The sequence below is a fragment of the Zosterops lateralis genome (assembly GCF_965231275.1).
Source record: "Zosterops lateralis genome assembly, chromosome: 4".
Taxonomy (NCBI): Eukaryota; Metazoa; Chordata; class Aves; order Passeriformes; family Zosteropidae; genus Zosterops; species Zosterops lateralis.
In genome coordinates, this window is record NC_139765.1 from 58,673,815 (window position 1) to 58,689,029 (window position 15,215).

At 40.6% G+C, this 15,215-nt stretch overlaps 1 protein-coding gene across 5 annotated transcripts in view; it reads right to left on the bottom strand.

Moving 5' to 3' along the window:
• GRAMD4 (GRAM domain containing 4) overlaps positions 1-15,215 on the bottom strand; it is a 72,300-nt gene that overhangs the window by 44,186 nt on the left and 12,899 nt on the right. For 4 of the 5 annotated variants that reach the window (XM_083859539.1, XM_083859538.1, XM_083859542.1 and 1 more), the window contains exon 2: positions 4,026-4,236. In XM_083859539.1, coding sequence (XP_083715665.1) covers positions 4,026-4,236 — 211 coding nt within the window. Of the gene's footprint in view, positions 1-4,025; positions 4,237-6,749; positions 6,847-15,215 lie in introns of those variants that run through there. The other variant, XM_083859540.1, reaches the window with a different exon arrangement.

The window sequence follows — 15,215 nt, forward strand, 5'->3', positions numbered from 1 at the left end:
TGCTTAAGAATGAAAGCATCTGCATGAATAGTTAATCCTTAGTAGCTATTCTTGGAAGCATACCCATACTGGCATGCTTCTAAAACACAGCTAGATTCTACATAAATTTTAAAAACTATCTAGTGCTAGCCAGGTTTAGAGACTTTCACTTCTTCACTGTAATGTTTGCATCATGCTTTATACCTTCCAATCACTGTAAATGAGATGACCAATAGAACAGTATTTAAGGTTTTAATTGACATGTGTCAGGTAAAACCAAGCTGTATTGCAAAAGCAATTAATGTTTTCTGTACCACAATAACTCAGATTTAATCCTAGCACACTGGCAGGGAACTCGCATAAGTAGATTAGGCTGCTTTCAGTACAATATGCCAGATACAAGAGAGTTTTACTAGTAATTCTCACTGCCAGGTTAGTGCCAGCCTCTACAGTTTAAACACAGTTTGTTCTTTCTCCACTCTGAAGGGGATGTGATCTCTCTGCACCACGTTCATTCATCTAACTGCATGCAGAACTGGATCTCATCTCTCCCTCTGTATAAATAGGAAGGGTAGCTAAATAAAGGGGACTTTAATTACTAAGCAAGCAACATTACCTCAATTTCTAATGTCACAACAAATCAAATGCTAATTGATTTGGAATGGACCAGGTTACTCCCTCTACTATTTTGCAATTGTGGTGTTTTTACAAAACAATGCAGAAATAGCAAGGCTTCATGTAGTGTCTAATGTCCTTGCCTTAAAAAGAACCCCAAACAACCAGCTATGGTAAAGCGAGAAAGAAGGAGGAAATATAGGGACCCACTCAGGACATTCAGGAATTAAAAGAGAGATTTAGCAGAGAGTTAAATTTGTTAAGTAGCACTGCTTTCTTGGCAATGATCTGATCACAATGCCCAAACACCCACAGGGACCTAAGAAAGTATCTCCTATTCAAGGCATACCTGGTAGCTGGGGCACTTAAATGAGAGGGGGGAAACCCACACAAGCAAGCAGCCAGCCTGTAAGCTGAATCCAAACTAGTTCAAATTAAGACACCTTTTGAACAAAAACTCTCAAAACCCACTGAGAATTCAAAAGAAAATATAAATCCTATCTCCAGAGTCCTCTGACCAGGAGCTAGCTTTGTGCTTTACCCAAACATAGGTTAGGATATGTTTATTATTGAACTATATAGGTAAAGCTCGATTTAAAGATAAATACTAAATGACCTCATCTGGCCATCCTTTCTGTCTTTTTACACGTATAACTTCAGTAAGGCATGTGAAGTGTTGGGACTCAGTGCTACTGCACAAACTGTGGCCTGGAACTGAGCATTCCCTTCATTTGCTGGAAGTGCAACTGAGGATGATGCTCTTCCTGGCAGATGGTCAGGGCTCTGCAATCACAAGCTTTTATGACAAGGCTTTTTACTCTGCAACTTCCATTTGTATCAAGCTCTTGCACAGGCCTGTCAAGTTCAGATACACACCTAAAGAAGAGATTTTTAAGTGCACTGTAAACCCGTGAAGCACAGAAGGGTCCTTCATTCATACACATCACTGCCCTGTGCTGTTCTAATAGACAGAGATCTTTCCTTAATGCCTCCATAATGATTAATACACCAGATAGGGGCAGGGGGAGGGAAGTAGAGAGGGGCAGAGCAGATAAGGGGACTAGGACTCTAATTTTGTGTGCCTGTGTTCAGTTCCAAGCCACCAATCTTGCTCTTTCAAGACCATGAGTTCTGTACCCAGATTTCAACAGAAACAATGAAGGAACAGAAGTGGAAGCACAGTACAGCTTTTATCTATATGAAATGACATGTAGCCTAACTTCCATTTACACAGAAGACTTGGATTGGTTTTTGTGTGCTTTCAACAGTTTCCCAAAGGCATTAAACATGAAGAAACCAATAAGATTTGGTGCTCCCATGATCAGTGTAATACAAGTGTAATACTAAGTTGCTTACAGAGCCTATAAAAGAAAAACACCCTGTAGAAGCAATTTAAGTTATGAGTTTTAGCCACTGAATTAAAACCAATCCAGGCATAACTCAACTATATAATATCAATAAGACAGACAGAAAGACAAGTAATTCAGAATTGCACCATTCACATGACCACAGACACCACTATTTTAACACTGATTTAAATATATAAGCATTACTTTCTTTACTCTTGGCATCTCTGCAGCATATGGGATTATTTCTTCTCCCTTCATTTTACAGATGGGCAGCAGCACTTACTGCACAAATGCCTGTGAGGACCAACTGTTAATCCCTCAAAATTCCCATCTGAAATTTATCCCTCACATGTCAGACCTTTTTCCTCATACCAGTTTGCTTATTTTGCTCGTACCTGTAACACAGCTGCTGCTCTTAGGCTGTTCCAGCATTACACTGGGTTTGGAGCTCCCAAACAGGACTGGGGCAAAACAAGTTTGGTGTCATTTCTCCTTTCCTATCTTTCTCCCTGATTTTAAAGAATTGCCCTCAACTGTATCCCAAGGACTTAAACCACAACAGCCTAGAGTAGTATGCAATCAGCCAGAAAGCAAAGTGTTTCTCCAAGTTCCCTTCTCAGCACACAGAAATCAACAGTTTGAGAAAACAGAGACCATCGCTGCAGCTGTGTTAAACCGTTATAACTATTCAAAACTACAAGTTTGCCTTGCTGTGCCCTCAGCTATCCTCCATACCACCCAGGAGCTACTATTCCTCTGAAGAAATACAGGAAAGAGAGGTTAATGTAGATCTTTCTGTAGCCTCTAGCTCTGCCATCCAGATACTTCTGATAAAATACAAAAGGCATCTAATATATATCCACACAAAACATAAAGGCTTAAATTTAATGAAACTAAGCCAGTATTTACCTATAAAAAAACTGACAAAATACCACACTGGAAGGGCAGCAGCCCCAGTATACACAATACTTGCATCTTAACAAATGACAGATGTCTTCAGTAGAATAAGAGCAAAGGAATAGCATTTAACAGACTTCCTCGTCTGAGAAGCTTGAGGATTTACATGTAACAGACTTTTTGTGACCAAAACACGCTCTGTCATTACCACCTGTTTGTTCCATGATCATAGGAAAAACATTCTGGCAGAGAAGCTCCCTATAAAGCAGGACTGTATGGAGTACCAGGAAAGCCCACTTAAATTTAAAAAAACTAATAGCTACAGAACTGGATACAAGCTGCCAACCCCAAAGGAGATGTGTAAGCATATACAATTTAAAATCTTTTCATTTACAGCTTGCTGTGAGCAAGCCCCACACTCCTAGACATGGGTCTTCAGACAATAGCCTGATCACATTTTGGCGATAAAAATTGCCCAGTAAGTTTTCATAGGGTGATATAAATTCTGAACTCCAAGTCACTTCTACAATACAATTATATAGACAAATCTAAATTAATACTGTAGCACTCTAAGCTCATGGATCTACATTTTATAACAGTTAAAGAAGGATTTTATTCTTTTAACCAATATTTACCTTTTTCTGAAGCACTGACTTTGAAAAAGGTAGGCCTGCTTTGGTGCCTCTGCTTATCAGCACCAAAATGTTTTAGTACTGCCTTCACAGGTTTAAACCAGCTCTAATTATATGGAAGCACTACTGATTACAACACTGCGGTGCAGAAGGAGATCCTGTGACCTTCTAACACTAATGAAGCAACCAGAAGTCTCATCCTTAAAGTCCTGAACAGTGTCATTTGAGCAGATCTGAGGTCTTCAGACAGAAAAGTTGCCTTTTCTTTTTCACATGTTCATTAGCAATTCAACAAAACAAAGTAGAGAATTCAGAAGCACATCCAAAGTTAACAAACCTGTCAACACGCAGTATCTAAAATTAGAACCCTAATATTGAGAAATTAATTGATCTTTCCACAAAACATAGGCCTATTACTGTAAAGTTACTTCCTAGCCCACAAATCTTCAAGTGTTACAACCATAATATAAGGATAAAGAATTAGTAATTTCTGCTATTTTTCTGTCTGAAAACTACAAAACATAATATAATGATACCTGAATTGAGTACTTACAGGGTCTCTCAACTCTTCATTGTCTCGAGCTGACGTTCGAGGTATCTTCACCGGGATTTCATCTCCACATTCAGTGTCTGAAGCATTTGGAGACTCTGCTAAATCAAGGAACTCATCTCTCTTGTGACCTCTGAACCTTATTTTGTCCAACTTCTTTAGCATGTTCAGCACTGCACTTTTCTGCTTTACCTTAACATGACGGTTGGAGTCTCTGCAAGATCAAGAAATCAAGAGTATTTTAGAAAGCTTGCAATAAATCTAAATACACACATTCTTATCACTAACTACTCCCAACCATCTTTCAAGTGCCTTCCTGCCACTGGAGGAAAAACACACTTAGGTTTTCAGCAGGCATTTTTTCCACACTGTAATAGATGCATGATTTGGTTGGCAGTAGTTGATCATTCACCTTCTTCCCTCTCTCTCCTGGCAGTTTTTAAAGCAAGTCAGAACAGGCAGAAAGTAACAACTTGCACTCAAAAAAAAGGTTAGGATGTCAGCTCCTAACCAGTTACTTGAAACAAAAATAGTTTAGCTGATAAATCAACAGTCTTCAACTTGTAATGCTTCTAATCAAGGACAAGAAAATCCACCAAGCTTCACAACCAACTTAAATTCCCAAATTAAAGCAAAAGAGTAACGATGCTATCTCATGTCACTATGACCTCAGGCTAACAAAACAGAAAGTATCAAGGGTTTACTGAAAAAAGCCAAAGAGATGCAGATCCATGCAGAAAGTTTCACGAAAAATTAGACAGCTGAAACAGACCATAAATCATATTCAATCACACTGCCAAAATCCTTAAAATTACCATAACTGACAATCTTGTATACCCCTGAAATTATACTAGGAGAAGCATTTTGCTTTTTAAAAGAAAACAGCAGAAAGCTTAATTTATGTGGGTAAACTCATTGTAATGACAGCTTTTCAGGACACTGCACTGTATAATTTCTCATTTAAACCAGACTCGCCAAACTGGTCCCATTCAATGAATCACACTGTACCAAAGATCCTAACCTCCAACTTTTAAAAAAAAAAGCCAAAGCCAACAGTTAGTTCCTCGATCACTACAACAACAGTTAGTTCCTTGTCACTCCAGCAAGCTCCTGCTCTGTCAGTTTATAACAAAACAGCAACAATTTTATCAGCACAGAGAAATTTATCTGGAGGATGATGCCATGCTCTAGCAAATAGATTTTAAAAGATTTGTTTTGAGGCACTTGTTCCTGGTACTACCCGTTTGTCCTCTGTGGTCACCACCACCATGGTCTTTGTTAGAAGTCATGCTTAGCTTCAAGGCACATCATCCCAGACACTGGTGGGAGAGCGAAGTGCGAAGGTAAATTCAGACACATGTCACTTCAGGAGTAAAAAGAAAAGAGCAAAAATAGGAAAACCTTTTGCTACCACAGCCTTTGCATCCAAGACAATTCTCACCTCTTAGGACAAACTTTTCAACAGAGCTCTTCAACTTTCCCTATGGATTCTCCACTCACCCTAACACTTTGGCCGTGACTATTCACACCAAGTTCAAACCATACCGTTCCCTTCAAATACATCTTAATCTGCACCTCTTCTAAGATTTTATTAGCATCTTTCAATTAAACACAGAAGTTTTAAACTAACACAAACCTCTAACAAAAGAGGCAAAAAACCCCCCACAAAATTCTTCCTTTATCAGAGATGCTTAAAGTTGCAACCCTGTATTTAATCTATCACTTAAAGAGAAACACTTGTGGTAACTCACACCAAGGTTATTTTCTAAGAACAGCTTTTCTTTGAAGTTCTTTTACTTGTCAGAGCTATGCTTAAAATAGAAACACTTCTTGCTCGTTCATTGACTTTTTGATGAAGAAACTTGTCAGCTATCACATCCAGAAATATCTCTAGGCCCTACTATTAATAGCTACTAGGGAACAAATGGTATGAGGGAAGTTTAAACCTCTGATAAGCACCAGCACAACTGTATTGCTCTCGATCCCACCAAAATGACCTCCATCTATGTTCAACCAGAACACTCTTCACACACCATGGAAGAGACCTCCAGCAAAGCAGCTCCAAACCAAATCCTGTCTGTTCATCATCCCCACTGTCACTGCTATATGACACAACAATGCATGGCAATAATAAAGCATGGTAGAGTGTTACTCCTTTTCTGGAATGGTTGGCAGCCAACAGCCCGTAACAACGGAGGACAAGCATGCATTCCATGCCTCCTCTAGCCCTCTTAGAGATGGAGCACTTACTGCAGATGTGCATTGCTGTCCTGGACAGAAACAAGAGACCTCTGCATTCTCCTGTTAAAACCACATTTATCCACTGCTCCTCAAAGGCCAGGGCTGGATCTGGACGTCTTTTATAGCCTGGTATATCCAGCATTTCCACAGATGGTTCAAGATCAGAATTCAGTTTTCTTTCCCTTAGCATAAATTCACATTCACTTATCACACGTAAGAAATGAGATGCATCAAAAACATCTTGAGACAAAGCAATCTCCAACCCTTACCATCAAGCTTTGAATGAAGACTGAAAAAGCCAGAGGGACAGTGAAAAGGCCCATTGGCATTACTGCCAGGGATGGGGCACCATTTTGGGAAATTGAACTCCATTCTCATCCTAGGATGGTTCATGCATTTCAGCCCTAGGTCACAGAATAACCTGGCCAACAGATTACTCACAAACACACTTACAGTATTTTTTTACTAACAAAACTGATGACTTACCCTACATATGTTACCACCCAGCCTTTTAAAAATGCAAACCTTTCTTTAAATCATTCCACTGAATGAAGTCAGCATACATTGATTTGACAGATATTTCATGAGGGTTAATATTTTTAAAGGATTATTCAGCAGGTTAACCATTAAAAGAGGACATAGTAAAGAATCACACTCCAAGGCATTTCTAAAATGCTTGAAGTACAAGAAGCTGGTTTATAAAAATATCTTCTCAGTTAAAATTAAAAAACAATAAGATCATTTTGTCTAAAAATTGTTTTGCATGTACCAGGTTCCCAAATTACTTACAGTTACATTACATTAACCTAAGCAGAAATGTAAGCTTGCCAACAAGCTCCTATGAAAACTCATTATCTGGCCTCCAGCCAAATGCTGGATCTAAGACAGGCTTTTTATGTCATCAGCCTGTTCCTGCAACCAGCAACTTTTTTTATGGTGACATTTCAGCAATTTCACTAGGAAAAAAGATTCTTGGAGATTCTGTATTCCAACTCACTTGAGTCAAATTTAGACAAACTTGAGGAAGCTTTTGTAAAATGAAAGACCAGAATCTGATCTAGAATTAGATTTATTGTAAAATGCAGTAACTAAATAACTAAATATCAAAACACTTGCTTCACCATCAAAGCTATCCATCCCTCACCTTCTCCCTGGCAAGAGACTTACCTAACCCAGACCCATCCCTACCCAAACATCCATTCTGAGCTCAGCTGTGACATTCAGGTTGTTTCTAGTAACTCCCAATACCCACTACATCAAAAACACCATGCAACTGCACATGAGGAGCTCAGAGTGCAAAGGCAGACCCACATCTCACTCTGCTTTCAAACTAACCATTAAGAAATACTATAACACTCTAATAAAAATACAAGTATTTCAGCCATCTCCCAAGACTGTCATACATGTGACAATAATCAAGTGAAAAAGGTCTATTTTTTCCATGCTTAAAAAACCCTCTAGATAAAATAATCTTGAAAGACTTCCTTTTTAATTGCCATTAATATCTACCAGCTAACGCAAATTGTTCAAGCATGAAGCTTTTTTCCTTTTAGAGAGGGCCAGGAAAGAGATGTCTTTATTTTGACCTAATATGTAAACTCTTCCAACAACTGTCAGACTTTTATTTTAAATGAATAGATCAAGACCCAACAACCAAAACCAACACACACTCACATTCCAAATTTATACTAAGAAAAATCAAGTTTTCCCAAACATTCACATTAAAATCATAAGGAGATCTACAAGAAATTTTTCAGCCCATGTTTATAGAGAGGCTTCAGTAAGCAGACAAGCAGCTTCCAGGGAATATTGACAGCCACCTTGCCATCTGGAGGAACTTGTTTATGAGATGTGCTCCTATGGACAATTCTCCCACCCTTTCTCATGCCACTGCTACCCCATTTCTACTCCTGCAGAAACATGGAAGAGTTTGGGATGCAGAGGGAACACAGGGAACTGCAGTACCCAATGTACCACTGCTGTCTGAAACCTGCCTTAACTCACCCCAGAGTTTCCTACAAGTAGTTTATAGGTTTTGGTTTTCTGTTGTTGCATTTAGTTTTTACACGAGTACAGTCTGTGGCCTGGTAGACCTGGCAGGGATTGAACAGCTAAATATTCATGTGCACATTTCAGAGACAGGGCTTTGCTTCACAACAGAGGGTTCAGTCAGTTTTCCTTAGCTGTTAACAAAACACAAACCTGCTACACAAAGTCAAACACCATTGCCTCAGCAAGTGCTAGTCTGGAGCCTGAGGGAAAACAAAGAAAGAAACCACTTAAAACACCACGGACGAATTTCATCCCAGGTCAGAAAGGCTCTACAAGACTATGACACAGTACAGTAACCTTCAAAGCACCCATGTTCCTTTTGCTAGAAAAAGTTCCTTTTGCTTTTCAAAAAGGTCTCATCTTTACATTCCATCCCCTTCATATTCTCCTTTCATTCTCAAAATACATTTCTGCAGAAGTCCAACATAAGAGCCCGGGTATTCGAGAAAAGCCAGGCTGTGTGTGGATGAACAAACACAGACATTGTTGTCAACACCAGTTTTCCTGGTGTTGGCATTTTGGTCTCATTGTGAGGAAGGGATGTGTAAACTGAGGGAGTGGAAAGCACCAGGATTGTGTTTGCTGTTCATTACTTCTACACTGAAATGCTCCTGAATAATATCCTGAGAGTTAAAAGGAAAGCAGTAACACAAGACAAACTCATCCACATACACTGGAAATTAAGCTTGGTGTATTCTTTTCTAGACATGTCTAACTAAAACTGGAAGTAACAGTGGATATATCTAAGCCTAATACAGATTCAGAGTCCTCTGAATAATGTTCTATGCAAAAAGTTCCCTCTTGCTACATGATTTTCCCCCCCAATTTCTCATTTTAATGAATGGAATCTCATTTCAAGTCACTTTCTGAACATTTTGTACCTATTAATATTTAAGAAACTAACCAGACAAAGATTAACTAGAGAGCTCCTAGTCAGCTCAGTTTTTCACAGAATCACAGAATGGGTCAGGGTGGAAAGGACCACAGTGGGTCATCTGGTCCAACCTCCCTACTCAAGCAGGGTCATCCTATAGCACAGGATAAAAGGATAAAAGGATACTTTCCTGACCTCTGTGCACAGACTTCTCCCAAACTACTCTCCAGAAGACTCACATCTGTGAAGAAAGCCAAACTTTACCTACAGCACCTCTTCTTGAGCAACAGGGAGTGATTGTGTAAAGGTGAAGTCGGCACCTTTCAAGAAAACTTTACCTTAAGCTCAACTTAGCAACCACATTTAACACACAAAAGGGGCACAACTCACCGCCAATGCAGCCCTTTCATGAACAGCCCCAACATGAGACTGAGCTCATCCAGAACAACACAACATTTTAGGTTCTCAGTATAGAATGATGTCATCACTTGTCATAGGAAACTAAGACTGCAATACTTTGGGCCAAATATTCAGTTGGATTGGCCTAGAGCAGCTTACAAATGCTCTCTGAAAATTACAACCATTGCACAACTGCCCTCAATTTCTGACATCAACAAACATGCCAACAAATCTTCAAACTGAGCTCTCTACACAGTCATCACAACAGGTTCATCCTGAAGTAATACTCACTGCCTCAGCGCCACAGTCTGGTAAAGTCTTCTTCCAATTACATCACCCTTGGCTTCAGGGCCATAACATACCCAGAACAAACTCCTTTCTGGTTTTGAGTAACATCTACTAAAAGCTCCTTTCAGGGTCAGGAGTCCTTAAGACTCTAGGAACAGACTAGACTATACAGGGCTAGACTAGGGGATGGATTCTGGTGCGTTGTTTCTTTCATGATAAATTATCAGGCTGCCTTCAAACATCATACTTAGTAAACTCAGGATTATTTTGCATTTAAGCTTAAAGGGAGACGAACAAAAAAATCCCATCAGAATCACTTCCTCTGTGTTACAGACTCCCAGCAGAACACTCAGTTAACACAGCTTGGAAACCAACAGGAAGCTGTGCTTTGGTGTTGCAGACTTAAACGGATGCATCTATTAATTAAGCGTGAACTCAGTTTAAATTATCTACTGACTGGGAAGAGGAGGGGAGGAAGAAAAAAGTGGAAAGCTGTGTAACATGTTCTATGGTTCAATATGGGGACTGGAGATAGAAGTTCAACATACAGACCTGGACTGCCACTGGTGAGGTTGTCACAGCAACCATAATGCAGCTTCATGAATATGCATTAAGCTAAAATCTATCTTTTTTTTCCCAAAAGAGAGTAACGTGTCATTCAGCTCACATTAAGCTCCCTGGGAGACAAATCAGGACTGCACAGTAAAAGTGACTTGCCTTCAAAACCTTCAGCTTGGCTGCAGCAAACAAAAGGGTTGGGAGAAGAGAGGAAACACTGAAAACGGTGACTTGGGGCTGCAGGACTCTCTTCTGTACCTTCCTCAGACAGGACTTCACACCTATTTGGCAAAAATGTTAAGGCAGACATCCCCAAAATTAGCTGATCAGTTCCTGCAGAGTTGCAGACCTTAGTCCCTCAGGCACCTGAGGATCCCCCAAGCCCTTCAGTCAGCCAGAGGCAGCAGCACCAGTGACCTCCAGGGAAGGATGGAAAAGGGGGAGCTGCTGCTCAGTGTCCAAGACAGCTGAAACCGGGGGCCTTGACTTGAACACCACTGGAAAATTGTGGGTGGACTGGTTCACAAAAAACCCTGCCAAACCACAGGTGCACCTTTCCAGGTCCCGCCCCATTGTGTCAAGGAACAAAAGGCAGTAATAGTTTCCACTGAGTATCTGTGGGAGTTGTACTTTGTCCTTAACTCCTCGCTTACCCTAACACCTCTTCTGCTAACACAAAGCCATCATATACAGTTCTGTCTGTCATCCTGAAACTTCTGTCTCTCATTGTGAAACTTAAAATTAAGAAACTTTGTTAAATTAATTTGTCTGTAAATTAAGAATTTTAACTCCTGAACAGGAAGTAAAACTCTTTTTTCCTCAGGACACCTGTGTGGGAGAAAATAAAAGTGAGACACTGATTATGCCTCCAGCAGAGCTGCACAAAAAGCCTTGCATGAAGACTTTGCCTGCAGAGAGGATCTCCAGCAGCATGCATGGACTGGAGGAGCCACCAGCTCAAGCCATGGCAGATATCCTGTGAAAGGGTTAGCATGATGTGATAAAGGCTATTGCTGACAAGAACTGCTCCCTTCCTGGTGACCCACTGAGCCCTCCTTTCCCCTCTGCTGTGTTCCCATCCCAATCCCAGAGGAGCCCAGCCAAGCCTGAAGCCCACTAGATCACAGGTTGACACCAAAGGGAGCAACCCCGTTCATTTCTGCCACAGCCTTTATGTCATTTCATCACTCATGCAGTTTATCAGCTCATTGCTGAGCAACTAATTTTTGTGTTTGTTTTCTGGCAAGGTCAGTCTAATCAGAGCAGACAGGGATGCAGGCTCAGTTGGGGAAGCACAGGCTATTGGAGATTTTGGTACTCCCACACAGAAAATGTTTGTGGTGGTGGGCAGAGGGAGAAGGCATCCTTTTACAGCAGCCACCTGCACTTAAACGAGGTTAAACAACCGCAAAGCTTCACCCTGAAGACAGTGTTTATGATGCTGCCACAAGGCACATTTCAGAAATCGGACACCAGAGCTTCAGTCCCTGCTCTGAAGGACAGGGAAGAGTTTGTCACAGCTTGGCATTGACAAAAGGCTTTTTTCTGCTTCCTTGCTCTGAATGCTGTCTATTAGTCAGAGTAGAGCTGAGAGTGAAGACAGGAGGATGAGCATCAGCTTAGCAAGAGCCTCTGCATACAAGAAGGTTCAGGCAGCTCAGAACTGGATGGACTTCCAACAGGTAAGAAACTGGGGCACATGACAAGTGCTGCTCTAAGCAAGCACAACTTCTGCCTATAAAAACAGAGACATGGGGCTGACAAATGGGGGAGAAAGACAGGACACAACTAACACAGGGTAAGATGAAGCTGCCATTGCATTTATCTCCTCTTCCATTGCTCAAATGGAAACTTTGAGAAGTCTAACTTGAACACAACACTCAGAATAATGCTGGTCTTTCACAACCTACTTTAAAATAAATATTTAAAGTCGTAAGTACATATACTGGCAGGAGCATCTTATGCAGACTAATAAGTTTATTAAGAAGGTAATCACTGACTGTTTAGAAAAAGCGTGAGCCCTGCCAGTCCTGAAGAATTTTGGTTCAATCCCTTCAAGTTAAAAAAGAGCAAGTTATTGAGTCCTCTTTGATGCCAAGTTTTCCATCATCTCAACTACATGTTCGTTGCCTCCAGAGGAATAACTACAGATAAATCAGAGAATGAAGGTACTGCTAAGAAAAAAAAAGACACTAGAAATGAGCTGCAATCCAAGCTTAAAAAAAAAGACCCCTTAAGAACAGCCTTCCAAGGTCTACACAGACTGGCTTGGCCCTGGCTTCTTTGAGAGGACTCTTAGAAGTAAGTACCTCATCAGCTCAGTGTATCTGATCATAGCTCACTCAGCAACCCATCAAAACAGAGCAAAGGTACATAGCATTGTCTAGTTTTGAAGAATGTCTATGCATTCCTTTTTGTTTGCTGTGTCTATAAACAAAGATGTACCCATGTGAAGCAGGACACAGCTCACAGCTAAGGACACCCATGAGCACAGCTGGGAGCACAGCCCAGGGCAGAAGAGAAGCCTGCCCCTTCCCTCACCAACCTCTGCACCTCGTACAATTGAGCAACACTTCCCCTGAGCCACAGTGCCAAGCCTCCTCTGCATTATGATTTCACTTACAGCAAGGCCATACACAAGGAATTACTCAAGCTAATAGGCAAAAGACCAGACATACAACTGCTGTGTTACATATGCAGTGATAAAACGAACCCCCCAATCTTTCTGACACTAAAAAAACACAGGGCCAGGTTCACACTTCCAAAATCACATACCTATCAGGGTACCTCACTGAGAACAAGACTAAGGGCCAGAGTACAGCAAGATGGTCTATTTTGAGGGTCTTCCCCCTTCTGAAAGGTTAATGTTGCAAAAAAAATCAAGTGTTTCAGTTATGCTGACTACAAAAATCAAAAGACAGACATGGCCAAGGAAAAGAACTCAGACTTTTACCAAACACCAATAGCTCTCCAACTGCCATGTAGTTAAAAAATTAATGTTAATGCATTAAAGATTTTTAATTTCTCCCCTTGTGGTTAAATACAACATTGCTGTTCCATGAAGAACTACAAAGACATAGCTAGCACATGCCAATTATAACCACCATTATAATTCAGAATCTTTTATTTCCTTCCTATATACTGGCCCTGAGCTTACAAAGAATGTGTATAACCCTCAAACCACAGACATTTCCTTGCAAGAAGCAGAGCTGCTGCTCATTCTATTCCTTGTTCCTCTCTCACAACAAAAACCTTAAAATGCTTCCAAAGTTGGTACTACAAAAAGTTAAAACACACGATGGATTACACAAGAATGCAATGTTACAATTACTCATCATGTCAACCTCTAAAGTCTAAACATATTGTATAAAAAATTGCATAAATAATGCGTAAAAGGACAGACACAACAAACAAAGATGGGATTTATCAGACTAAAGTAAATGAAGGAGTAACACGGAAAGATCAAGTATTTTACGGTAAGTCTGGTTTCAGGCATCAGTTTAATTTCTGGCACTGTCTGTACTACACAGTCACTTGTAAAAGCCATGTAAACTATTCTTTGAAATCTTACCACAGAGTAAAAAAGTCAAGGTCAAGTTCCCACCAGACTGACAGCAGCTCTGTTGGAAAGCAGCACTCTGGAAAAGAGCCTCCTTCATTCCACCCACACAGCTTGTCAAAAGATGAGAGAGAGATTTTACTCCACGTAAAAGAGTTAGGAAATAGCAGAGGAAGTTGTGTGACACAGGAAAGCACCCTTCTTGGTGTCTAGTTATCACAGACCCCTCCTGCATGGCTTCTGACTACAACCCTTTATCTAAGTCCAACTGCACTGCTCTTACAATTGCTGTAAAAAGAAAGAAATCACTGTACCCGAAATACGAGTTTGATATCTGAACTGCAATTACTTGTTTAAATAATTAACCTAGGAAAATGGCAGGCTCCAGATTGAAAGGCCTTGCTGCTCAAGGTAATCTTCCTGGCAGGGGCAAACCTTTATTCTCTCACATTTCAAACTGCATCATTCCCACAGTATCTGCTCTTTGTCCCCATGCTTACAATAGAAATCCTAAATGTTTAAAAGAACAGAACCCAAACCAAACTCCCAGCTAGTATAGTCATACCAGGGAGCAGAAAGTACATCCTGGGAGAAACTAGATCCCTAAGGAACAGAACCCCAATCCTGCAAGTTAACTCTTTTGTTCAGTAAACTGCTTGGGTCTTCTGCCATAACTGCACATCTTTCATTTCACATGTTGATTTTAACATACTTTGGACAGCAAAACTCAGTAGAAATCTTTGCTATTAAATCTGATTCTTCCAAGAAGCAGCTGTTGTCTGGGTATCTCCTCCATGCTCCTTCCCAACAACCTCTGCCTGTAGTATCAACTGCTGTCTAAAAAGCCACTTTGGGTGATACCACTAACTGCTCTGAGAAGAGGATTGAAGATGGACACCAGCCCAGCCCAGGAAAAGGCTGCCATACATGCTTAGCCATAGTGAGAGTTAAACAGGCAACTGATGGAGAAATACGAAGGTGAGGCTGAGCAAAGTCCATCCCCTCACCCCACCAACAGTTACAGATGGGGACCACAGCCTATGAGAAAGTAGAATAACCTCAGAAAGAATGATGGAAAAGGGAGAGAGAGAAAAAAAAAGAAGACATTACTCAAGTTTCCCTTACATTCTAGTATTTTCTCCCAAATCCTATTAGTTGACAAAACCTCTTCTGTTTTGCAAACAAAACCAAAATAACTCATCACTCAAGACACTCAACACAG